The 13,004-nt window shown below is 39.6% G+C and overlaps 1 protein-coding gene across 10 annotated transcripts in view; it reads right to left on the reverse strand.

The window, feature by feature from the left end:
• The window catches only part of kirrel3b (kirre like nephrin family adhesion molecule 3b), a 163,113-nt gene extending 151,491 nt beyond the window's left edge, over positions 1-11,622 (reverse strand). For 8 of the 10 annotated variants that reach the window (XM_010757104.3, XM_019265325.2, XM_027280493.1 and 5 more), the window contains exon 1: positions 3,465-4,088. In XM_010757104.3, coding sequence (XP_010755406.2) covers positions 3,465-3,585 — 121 coding nt within the window. In that variant the 5' untranslated portion in view covers positions 3,586-4,088. The other 2 variants (XM_027280488.1, XM_027280490.1) reach the window with 2 other exon arrangements.
• Between the last annotated feature and the right edge of the window lie 1,382 nt (positions 11,623-13,004).

The following is a 13,004-nucleotide window of genomic DNA, read 5'->3' on the forward strand; positions in this document are numbered from 1 at the left end:
GACATTGGAAAGACATTTAATTATACTTTGGTTGAGAAATATGTATCAAAGCCTGCCGCCCATGAAAAGCGGATTTAGAGTCGTCAGACAGCAGTTAATAGACAGCAGTAAATGAAATAGGGGCTGTTGGGGGTACTAAGACATGCTTTCCAGGACTGAGAAACAGCTTAGTCTGGCTGGGTGCTGAAATCAGGAGTTCTGACACGAGATATATGAGGGGGTGGGAAATAATGAAGGCGATTCGGGGGAGGGAAGGAGATTTTTAAGAAGATTGAGATTTCATTCCTGTGCAGCAGCACTGCCCCTAGTGGGCAAACCTCATTCAAGCGAACCTTGAGTGAAGCATGGACCAAAAGGAAGATTTAATTACCCTGAGAAAGTGGACCAAAAAAACAACCAATTTCACAAGGTGTCATTCAGAGAAACACAGATATAAACAGACAATGAGACAGAGACAGAGGGGGGGACGGAGCCCATACACTTAACATTGAGGATGTGTGATTTTTCTCTAGCACATTTTCTTCAGAGCCTGGCACATCCAGTACAAGACTATTCTTAAACTGCCCCTCCTCCACTGGGACATCATGCTCTCACATATTTCACCCTTTCCCCGACAGAGACAAGGGTTCTCAATCACACTGCATCTCACAGCAAAAGAGCAAAAAAAGACAACAAAAGGATATAGGGGGATGGTTAGCCAGAGAGAGAGAAAAGTGCCGCTGCAAGGTGAGGAGTGAAATCAAGAGACCAAGAGCCAAGTGAAGAATGTGCGAGACTTTGGAAACTATATAGATTGGATGGGAGGAGGAATGGGGAGGAGGTGGTGCGAGGAGATGGACGAGGTCCTGGACAAGTTTGGCCTGAGGTGAATGTGTTCCTGGAGACTGTCTCCCAGATCCTCCTGACTGTTGCTGTGTCATCTGTCACTGGCAGGAGAGGTGACAGCGAAAGAAAAGGTGCCCTAGATGCGGCAACAGCACATTCAGGATGAAGAGCATCTCGAAACAGCTTTCCCTCACTTATTCTCCCTCTCTATCTCGCTCGCTGTGGACCATTTATTTCTCAAAGTTGGGAGAAAAAAAAAAAATCTGCTCAGTGCCTGTGCATATGGACTGCCTCTTCTCTCTGCTTCTCTCTCTTGCTCATTCTCTCATTTTCACGCTCTCTTTATTTCTCGCTCTCTCGCAGGATATCTGCGTCTAAGTATATGACTGCTATGGTCACAACTCCCCTCTGTCCCCCTGTTCATAAAATCGAGATTGTTTTCCGCAGCTTTCTGCTGACACCGGCTCGGCACATAAACAGAGCCGTAATTTGTACAACAACAGTAAGCTACAGGGAAGCACTTTTTTCTCCCCAGAGGCATGCATAGAGAAGGTAGGTTGTTATCCCCTGTTTACCTGGCAGGGAAGGCAGTATTTTATATTATGGTAATAACCAACTGTGCTGAAATGCATAGCAATCTCATCTCATCCCAGTTGTAGCAATCGCCTCATTCCAGCTGGTACTATCTGAGATATGGTGTTGGTTGTTCCTAGAACTGTGGCTAAGCCTGTGATGGTATGCGAATGAAATTCCACAGAATAAAAGTCCAAAAGAAAATGCACTGCATGCTAATAAGTGAAACCTCCTCCTTACTTTTAATGTCTCATATATTAGGACGTTATTCATGCTCTATACTTGCAAGAAATGGAAATGCAATACAAGACAGCAGAGAGTAGAAGTCAGTTGTGGATACAAAACCTAGCAGACGCTTAACAGACTAGAGGAGAAGAGACTAATGACTGATCATGTATTTCTGCATCACAGTAAGCACAGATGGTGCAGAAAGACTTGACAATGAAATCGGGGAACAGAACAGAGCAAAGCAGCAACATCAGGAACAGTTAGAGAATCTATGGTGCCATGTTTGATGTACTAGAACTGCCCCATAACAAAAAGCCACGACCTAGAGAGGAAGCTCGCACTGCCTCGACTCATTCCACTCTCTGGGTTGACTTACACAGCTTGCGTCATTGTCCCAGGTCATACACAGTCATAAAGAAAATGGACAGTAAAGTTGACATCCTCGCTAGAAGAGATCTACATCCGTTACAGCGTGGGATATGCTGAGACAGAATTAGAAGCTCCATCACTCCAGTCAGTTTCAAATTGTTCTGTCCTGATAATTATTTTCCCTCCGTGTTTATACATGAAAAATGAGTCGACAGAAGCAGTATCATCACAGAAAATTGTTCTATTTGATGAGTAGCATTTTTTTCTTCTTTTTTTTTTGTTTAGGCTATAAATCAACATGTGGAACAGCTGAATTCAGTGCTGTAAAAAAGGATCTTGTTTACCAAGTTTCATTTGTTTGCCGCTGTGTCAGCAGCATGTTGCCGACTTTGAGCTGTCAATTTCAGCACAACGTGTGAGCAAACTGAGCTCTCAGACTGGAGAAAACAATGGATTTTTGCCTTTTCTGTGCAGTTTTTCACCAAAACATTACAAGTCACTCAGGGAACAACTGTCCACGCACAGACACACAGACGCACGCATTCAGTCAGTTGGTGCCGTCTTTAGAATGTAGTCCGACGTGACAGGGTCAAAGAAGGTGGTGGCCGTGTTATTGACCCTGACCCTGAGTCAGGGTCAATAACACGGCCACCACCTTCAGAGAGCATAAACCAGGGCGCCTGTTTTGAGTCAGGGATGACGCTAAGAGCTGACCAACATCCGCTGTCTGATTCAGCCCTGTGTGCGTTCCTATTTCATACAGACACAACAGAGGAGAGGTTCTGCTGTACTTTTCTCACCTCTATTGTTTTCCAAAGACAACCACCTGGTGGCAAGCTGGGGAAACAACTAATATATCCTCATTCTGTCCACAAACAGACTGTCTAGGAATAAAAATAACAACACGGGATACTGTCCAAAGGGCTGATACTGCCAGGCTCTACTCATGAGTCTGCCTTCTGAAGCACATCACCGTTAACTTTTTCTTTCTCTTTTCTTTTGACCAGACCCCCCGTAGTTGGACTCAGCGGGGAAGGGCTGTCAGTTCAAAACAATGTGACTCAGGAGTAAACGCTTGACTGAACTGAACTGGGGTTAGAGGGCTTTGTTTGTGTGTGTCTGTGTGTGACAAGAATATCAAGCCTGCTTAGGACGTATTTAACTTGTCTAGTCTGAGAGCTACGGCAAACGACTGATGGAATAAAGTGCAGGCTACAACTATTCATAGCTCCTTAACCCCAGGACAGCCACACAGTCTTTTTTCTCTGATATTGCCCTTTCTCTTTTGCATCACACATAACGGTGCACATGGGAGTGCTATATTATAAGCGGTAAATAACACAAATGGTAGGCTCAATCACAGAAATCATAGCAAGATGAATTCAGAGACAGTTCCCAGCCAGCAAGTCACATAGCAATCACAAGCACGCGAGATGTAATGAATAAGCAACTTAATCTGGAAAACTTACCATGTCCGGAGATCCACAGGAGCAGAAGGACCCAAGGGATCATGACTGGGGAGTGGAGTGGGCAAAACCTACGGAAAACAGTAGGCGAGTGTGAAATTGAAGTTGGCAGGCACAAACACATGCACGAGATGAGACAGTGCTCCTCTGTGCTGCTGGGGGTGAAGGGGTGGGGGACGGATGCTACAGTCCCTCAGTGGTGTCTCCTTTTTACCAGTGGAAGGCTGGTAGTCTGTCTTCAGTCCTTCTCTTCTTCTGTTGACTCTTCTTCTCTCTCTGTCTCTCCCTGTGTTCTCCCTCCTCTCTGTGTCACTCTTCGGAGTTGCCGGTGGTCAGCTCTGCCTCGCACGCTCTCTTGTTGATGTGAGCTTGGAGACTTTCTGTGTCTTCGCTGCTGACTCTGAGCACACACACGCTCGCTCGCTCACTCTCTCTCTTTCTCTCTCTCTCTCACACCGTTTCCCGTTGCCCATCCATTCTCAGTCTCTTCAGCCCTCACTTGCCCCCACCTCTCCTCCTTCTTTCTCTCTCATGTGCGCTCTCTCTCTTTCTCACTCTCTCGCTCTACCACTCACATAGCAGACCCAGTCAGGGGATAGAGCTCCACAACTAGACTCCTCCCTCCCTCCATACCTCTCTCTTTCTCTCTCTCTCTGAGCCTCGCTGTCTGGGTGGCTGTGGCTGAGTGTGAGGCTGGGAGACTCGGGTCCTCACTCTGGGAACGGGAGCTGCCATGGGAGAAACAGAGAGGGTGCAGTCCCAATTAGAATAAGAATGGGAGCAACTCTGCCTCTAAAGCTACAAATAACACAGACATCCACAAAACAAAAAAGTGCATTTTCGCCCCTCCTCCCAGTTAGGACCCCTGCCTTTTCTTTTTATTCTATAGACGGCACCGACTTTTGGAAACTGTGTGCTGCCTTCCTTGAGAATGGATGAAGACCACATTGGCATTCAAGACCAATGCTGTAGTATTCATTTGTATCCAATTTTCATCAGGGCTGAATTACATTCATAGTCACTCACTCAAGAAGCCATGATGCAAGACATCATAAAATGCCTAAATGCACTGCATACTTACTAACAAGTTTTCCTGGTTATGCCTGTTAAATATTTAAAAGGGGCCATTTATTTCCTCTGTTATGTTTCACCATAGGTCCAGGTCCACACATAAGAGAGCCCTACATGTCTGCTACCATGAGAACACTATGTGCTACTAGCCTAAGGAAACTAAAAAGCTCAGCAGGTTTCAATGGGAGAAAATTGCTATTCAGTTAAATACTTATGCACACAAATTAATAATTTGTACCTAAAATTAAAAATGTATTGTAACCATTAAGTTCGTATATTTACTCCCTCAAATAATTCTGAATAAATAGCTTGACTTACTAAAGCTTTTCATTCTTTTTTCAGATAATAGTGTGGAATTATTACAGTATTAGTATAAGTGGAGCTCCCTGGTTGTCACTACATTACTAAGAGGGGTTAGTAAACACTTTTTCATCCCCCCTTCCCCCACTTTAAACCCTGCTTGCTACAGTATGTGTGGATTCTGTATACGAGTGGTAAGAGCATACAGAACAGTCAAGTTCATAAGGAACTTCCTGTTTTCATGTTTGTGTACTTTTCATGTCTTCTGTTAAACAATTTTAGGTTTTAAAAATGTAGATAGTTTTAAATAATGACCATATGCGTTAGCCACATATAATCTAGCCATGGCAATATCACAGTCCAAGTTTGGTCCGTTTCTCTATGATTATTATATGTAACACTTAAATTAAAACTGAATTAAATGGACTAAGATATCTTTATAGTGGTTGGATGGATTGAATTTGGTGATCCCTTAATGTTTCATGTAGCACTATCATCAGGTCAAAATGTATTTCATTTATGAACAAATAACCCAAACTCTCATCAACCGTACTTTTTGTTTAGTGGCAATTATCAAATTATCAAACAATACTATGCAGGTGTCAATGGCAAACATTACACATGCTAAACATTAGCATGATAGCATTGCCATTGTCAGCATGTTGCTTGTTCATTTTAGCATTTAGCTCAAAACACCATTTGTTGTGCCTTCAGCATTAACATGGCTGTGGTCTCTCAATGGGTTATTATAACCAATGCTATGATTATGTGTTTGTATAGTTTTCATGTCTACTTTTAGAACATTTTATATAAATCATAAATTGAATTTCTCTTCTCATCTTATTTCTTAATAATATAGATCAACTAAAGGCACTGAATTTACACATCAAAATAGCTTCAAGAGCAAACAGCGCAGTTCCCCATTGACTTAGTCCTTTTAGACATTCTAGGACCTCGGTGACTTCATTAACATATCCTGGAAAATATATATATGATTCCCTCTTAAATAATGATTGACATTCCAATCTGGACTAGAGGGACAGAGCCTCTATTAATATAAGATGTAGAGTAATGGGCCAGTACCTCCAGATCAGAGCTCTGATAATGACACAGTAAGCACTGCATTAGGAACTAGTCTACGACATATCAATTTAATCCATCCCTTTGACTTCCTAATCTAATCAAAGAGGCAGAGAATGACAGGTGTTTTTTTTTCCATCAGGGCAACTAACAGCTACACACAAAAACAACCCCACTGTGGCCGAACCAGAGGATAACAGATTTGCATGCAGCCTAAGAACACGATGAGTAGGGCCAAAGAATAACAATGGAGCTTATGTGCTTCAAGGTTGAGCAATGAGGATAAACAGGCAAACAAATTTGTATGTCCCCAACCCACAATTCCTCTTAGAATAAATCTTGGCCTGGATTAAATTTTTTTCATAATTGTCTGAAATATTTGGACACAAGTTCTGTATGAAAGAAATATCCTTGAAGAAAAAAACCTTTAAAAGGATAAATGAGCTGAACTTTTATATGTATTATTTGTCCTGTCACCATAATTAAATATCCTACAATAAAGAGGTTAGATCTGATCTGGACTAATTTTAAAGAGTAATATCTATAAATAATTTACTCAGAAGAACTCTCAGAAGAATCTCTGTTAGCTAAAACCTGCCATGTACACATAACAAATACCTATAACAGCACCAGTCTTGTACTGTTATAATAGCTAGATATAGTTAGAATCTAAAAAAACCAAACACAAAAATCTGTTACCTTAAAAACATGTTTTGTATTACAATGTCCTAACACAGGTAGAAGGTAAACATTAAAAGATGTGAAGTCTAGTAAAGGACTCATACACTATTAAACCCACAGTGCACCCACAGGGGGCATAATCTTGAATGACCTTAAATTTTAAACGGCCTCTTTATACTATGACCATAATCCACAGCCAAATAGACATGTTCAGAAGAAAGTGAGCTACAACAAGATGAAGATGTAACTTTAATCAGTCAGTGCTTTCTCTTTCAGGTCAGTTCTACTAGAGTGACAAGTTAGGGTCATTCTGTTCTGCACTTTTTATGTGTTTATGCTGCTATTACAAGGATGCTCTTTGATAACCGTGTCATTGATATATTCTGATATTGCCACGTAGGTCAGTTGAGGCAGTTTATCAGATTGCCTCCAATTACTATAAACACATTTGATGTGTAAAATCTTTGAAAATTCTCTTACGTTTAAGTTTCTTTTTTTATGAAGTTTAGATCGAGACTGAAACGCAACACACTGTATGCTCTGCACAGACACTAAAGTTCTGTGCAAATACCAATCATATATAACTTCAGTTTAGTTTTAACAGGGTTTAATATGGCACAAAGCCACGATTCTATTAACGTGCACCTGAAGCACCTCAAGACAGGCCTTATCATTCAATGTAACAAAGACAGAAATATCTCTTAAAGTAATACGGTATGTCGGTGGGTTGTAACGTGGAGCTTACAGATTGATTTTCATGTTAGTCTGACTTTCAAAACACAGGATTATACATGGCAGCCAGCAGTTTCTTTTCAGAAAAATGGCAATAAATCTTATTTCTTCAGCACATTTCCAAGCCTGCATGTCAAAGCTCAAGGAGCAAGTCTTGCACAGCACAGCAAAAGAGCAGCTCCTGCGTAATTTAATTAATTAGGTTGGGTTACAGAGTGGCCTTTGAAACCTGAATGCTTAAAAATGACGAGAACAGATTGAGAAACAATCCAAAACTAAGAGAGGAGAGAAAAAAAAAGCAGTTTTGGAGGACATGAGTAATGCTGCATGGCACAGAAAGTTATTAGCGATTGTTTATGGCAAACGTAGTAAAGAAAAACAAACATACTATAATAATTAATACATTAATTTTAGCTATTTTAACAATATGCCTGCTGAGGCAAAAAAAGAGATGTGTCAAAGCTGTGCTGCTTGCCTTTTTTTACCCGTGAAATCTTTTGCCGCCTCCCAATTCCTTCACAAGATGAAATGCAAAGTCTCATTCTCAGACACAAAAACTGACACATTAAGATGATGGACAGGCACTCTGTTTTTGAGCTAAATCTAAAGTGACATATCTGTTTATTTCTCTTGGGCCTGCATATCCGCTGTTGAGACACCGAAAGGTCTGAAACACTGCTATCTGTGGACGTGTGTGTGTCCCAGAGTGCATGTGTATGTTAAGTGTGTGTTACCATCAATTTGTATTTTGAAATTAGCAAATCAGCCAGTTGTCTTTCAATGAAGGACATCCACTCAATCTTTGTCAGTCAGATGATTCCCCAGAGATGCTACATCTCTAGCCCTGATGCCTCACATTCTCATTCTAATCAAGTCTGCAAAGTGGCAGAGCAGAGGATCTAAATGAACAGGATTAAACAGAATGGTAAGGTGTTGGAAGGAAGAGTGACGACATCCTATTTTCACCCAGTGCACTTTTTAAGACCAGGATACTGCTGGTATACTGTTGACTTATGTTATGTTATGATTAATATGGAGAACAATGTGAATATATGTTTTCTGTTTATGCGTAATCTGAATCAGATAATTACTGCATCGTTTATATGAGCACCTAACACATTTAGATATAACTTCATCAGATCTGACCCTGACTAACTTGGTGATGATAGCTGCTGATGCTCACACCAACAGTAAACACAAAAAGCACACTATTTGTACCCTTTTCATTTCTATCACTGCAAAGTCACAATCGTAACCTTCGGGATCAGCCTTTTTGCTGCACTGTGCTTCTTTATCTGAATGCTTTAGCTTTACTGATGTCTCACCTACATGCAAGATCACTTGCCCTCCTTGGTACGGCACTCTGCTGACTTTGCTGATACAAACTTAGGACATAATTATAGTTTGAAATGAAGTGAAATTCAAGCTACACAGTGAGAACTAAAAAAAAAAGAAGGAAAAACTGCAAGGTTCAAGAAAAGAGCAAAGCATAACTTTAGAAGCCAGACTACAGGCTTCCCCAACCATTAATCAAACTAACATGTGGCTGCACAATAAAAAGAAAAGCATATAAATTGGCATTTGATCTCTATTAATCAGCCTCCTAAATCCTAAATATTACCATGCACTAAAACTTCTTTTTTTTTATGAATAATTTGTGTAGCAATCGCAAGTCTGTATTGTTTGTTGAATTACAGCAAGTAAAACCACGATTACACCCAAATAATGTCCAAGTAATGAAATGTAAACATCATCCAATCAGACACAAGTAAAAATGTAATATTTTAGACTACAATTTCACTACGTTTTGATCCCAAACTGAGAGCTAGTGTGCTAGGAATCCCACTGTGTCACAGTTGGCAAGCCTGTTCACATCAAAGTCAATGTAGCATTTCTTTGCAAACACGTCCTTTTGTTCATGTATACTGAGCAAATTGTGTTTCCAAAGCAAGACACAGCCTTCTTAAGCCCAGAGCTCTTCTCTGACTCAGTCAAGTTCACGCTGCTACAGGGCGGCAGGGTCATTTGACTCTTCCCTATTTGAATTTCATCTTAAGTGCACCGTGGAGTTGAGGTTTTTACATGCCATGCAAAATAGCGGCACAGATTTGTTTGCCACGCTCATCTTGAGATAGGTAAAGAGCAATGGTCAGCAGTATGCATCTGAAGAAAGCCTGTCAGGGGTCACAGAACTTTGCATAAGTCAAGCTGGACTCTCTTCTTCAGAGGGAAATGGGTACATGTTGTTTTACATCTGACAGATCGACTATCGACATCTTCATTGCATGCATTATACCCCTGCTGCTTCTCTTCCCTGACATGGTGTGTGGTAAATAAAAGCAGTGTGTTGAACTATGGATTTGGCCTCAGGCTTGAAGAGGACTTTTCATATGTCAGTAGAAAAGAATTGAATACATCAGCTGAAAGAGAAATATCACTTATGTATGTTATTCCAATCATATTTACTGTAGTAGACTAGTCTGTCATTATGAAGAGAGGTTACTGATGTGCCTGGCTTGAGACCGGAACGCATTCTAGTCCTAACTCAAGGATCAAAAGGTCCAGTTTTGGAAAGCAAAGGTCTGAAAATGCATCAGACTCAGGAAAAAATAATTTTAATAAACAATATACAATTTATCCAATACACTGTATTAAACCTTAAACCTCTTAAATGAAAAATGTCTTCATTTAAACATTTCTGAACAGTTAAACATGGCCGCGTTTGTTTTCTCACGCTCAAACTTGCAAATGAGTGATTTTCCTTTTTTCTTTTAAATTGCAGGGAGACATTTAAGGGGCCTCAGGGTAAATCTCCAATGGAAGCAGCTCCCTGGAGAATATGTTGCTTTGAATCAGGATAGTATAAACATGGGATTTCTTTAAAAACAGACGTAAAATGCTGATGTTTTGCAGGAAAAAAAAAAAACGACAAAATATGCTGATTCAGTCCATTATAGCAGCCTACACTAATAACACTCAGTTAACCTACTCTTAAGTGTTTTGCCTATGGTCTTGACTGAAAATGCAGAATGAGCTGCTAAATATGATCCCAGCCGACATCCAGAAGCCCCTAAGCCAAGAATTTACCATCACACACTACGCTAATTATTCAAAATATGAAACCCATAGGCTAACAAAATGATATGCAGGGAACATTGCTTTAAATTTAAATGTTCAAACTGCAGCACAACACAGACAGGTTTTCAGATGTGCAATAAAGACACGCTTTATTATAGGCCTACTTGTTTTTTTATTCCTGACTCATAGCTAACATGTTGACTTCCACAATAACTAATTTATTCTTTATTGATGAAAGAGAAATATATTTTTATATATATAAAAACACAAGAGCTTTTTAAGTTACTGGCTTTTTAAAGGTTTTTTGAAAATACTGTGTGTACCAAATCAACACAACAATGATGAAAGACCTGTGCAATAAAGTCATTGGAAACCCAAATCCAGAACAACTATCTATGTAATCTGTAGTCTTACATACATCAGTCAGAAACTTAAAAGTATCAGAAATTGGTTTTGAAATATTGACATTTAAGCTTCAGCAAAGCTTCCTATCAGTTTGAATTGGTTATACTGGACATTTATTTCGCAATTAATAGACCTTTTTCACAGCAGTTTTTTTTCCATGAAATAAACACAGGTGTTGCTAATGATTGGTGCTGCATAAAGGTAAAACCTTAATTAGTATCATTGGAAACACCTGTGTTGACCCAAAATGGCTGCTGTGGGGGGAAAAAAAATGTGTCCCACAAAACTAAAACTCTGTTATCACTGAGCAGAAAGAAACCAACGTTGATACGTAACATGTCAAGAAAGGTAATATTCCCACATCTGTTTTCATTGTTAAACAGAAAATTACAACCTGCACCATCCGCATTAGCTTAATTGCCTCTTTAACTAATCATAAAACACACAACGCGATAGAAACGAAACAAAACTTACCCCCAAAACCGTCTTGGTTAGTCTTTCCGCAGTTTCAAGAATCGCCAACTCTGATTTGGTCGACATAAATCCAAAACTCACTCAGATGTGAAAATATTCGGGTAAAATGACTGTTTTAATAAATACAGTCAGCTCTGGCAGGTTTGAAGAAAGTGCTGCTCACGGCTTCAGGTCCCCTTCAGAAAGGCCCGTTTGATAGCAAAGTAAAGTCATGGAAATATTCTAAATATAGCGTGAACTTAAACTGTTATTGATGTTTTTGAGGTGGCTAAAATAGTTTTGCTGCTCCCTGTCCACAGCAGAACTTCTCCTCCTGAGGGAGCTGTCAATCACAACGCGACCTGACACGCCCACAGAGTCTTGACAAATGATTTGAACAAGATATAGCAGTTTTGAACTTTTATAAAAGTTACATAGTTCGCTTAGATTTTTGTGCATGCTGAACTTTAAAATGCATCTTTTTTTGAACAATATATTTATTAACATTTTCTTACATACACATACACTTGTATATACATACATGTCATTATATGAAATATGTAGGTCTGTGCTCCAATGAAAGCACCTGTTATGATACAAGTGTCATAAACAGAACAAAACCAAACAAACAAACTTTACATATACACATCACTAACACTCACTTCTCATCCATGAGACATTTTATGCGTAACTTAAGGACTTAATACAATTGCGGGTATTTGAATAATTTTTAAGAATATGAATTTATATTTAGTCCTGTTGTAAGGTTTACATAACCGCTTATTCCTCCTCATTGTCATTTGCTAAATCAATACCATTAACAAACATATTAAATGGTTTCCATATCTCTTCGAACATATCTGTGTATGTCACTCTCTCCAAAGGAAAGGTTGCCAGCATCTGTTTCACCCAATACGTTACACTTGGTCTGCTGATCTTCTTCCAAAACATTGCAATGGATCTTTTGGCATGTAAAAGACACATATCTATTAGTATACGTTCACTTTTATTTAAAATGCATCTTATTATTTTTAATGTAAGTATTTATTTTCTTTATATATGAGGGTGTATATATAAGGGTTTAAATAAAGTGTATTCATAGATATGCACTATGCCATCTTTTTAAATTTCAACATGTATAAGGACTTGTACCTTAACTACAGACCAGCTGGCTTTCTGGGAGGTCTCTGTGTTCAAAGTTGTTGTTTGGGGTTTCACTTGCTGTTGCTAATTAACACCATTCACACTTCATCATTTCAGATGTTTACACCTCAGATAGGCCCATCTGATCCAAGACTAAATTCACACAATAATTACTCATATGCATACAGATAAAGCAGTACAGTAACACAATACAATACCCAACTATTTGTATAAAAACATGCTGTCAGTATTGACAAGATGTCAAACTTCTATGTGACTAATGCCTTGATTCCACCAGGCACAACTCTGGGTCCGTTACACATGCAGCATTGTTAACCTACTCAAATTTGGTATATTTTCCTTGTCTGCACATGGTGTTTTATTTTGAAAATTGACCAGATTCTTTATGCTGTCTCTTTATTTGTCCAACTTCCTGCCAGCTCAGTCTCCTCTGTGCTGCTTGATGCAGCTGGCTGTGGCATCTGTCAAAAATATACCAGCCGTGTATTCTCCATGGAGCGGAGTGGAAAGACGCAAAGCACTATGCCACTTCTAGTGAAATCACTAGCATTGTGTAGAACGACTGCCATCAGCTTGACA

This window comes from Larimichthys crocea, chromosome VII, assembly GCF_000972845.2.
Source record: "Larimichthys crocea isolate SSNF chromosome VII, L_crocea_2.0, whole genome shotgun sequence".
Classification (NCBI taxonomy): domain Eukaryota; kingdom Metazoa; phylum Chordata; class Actinopteri; family Sciaenidae; genus Larimichthys; species Larimichthys crocea.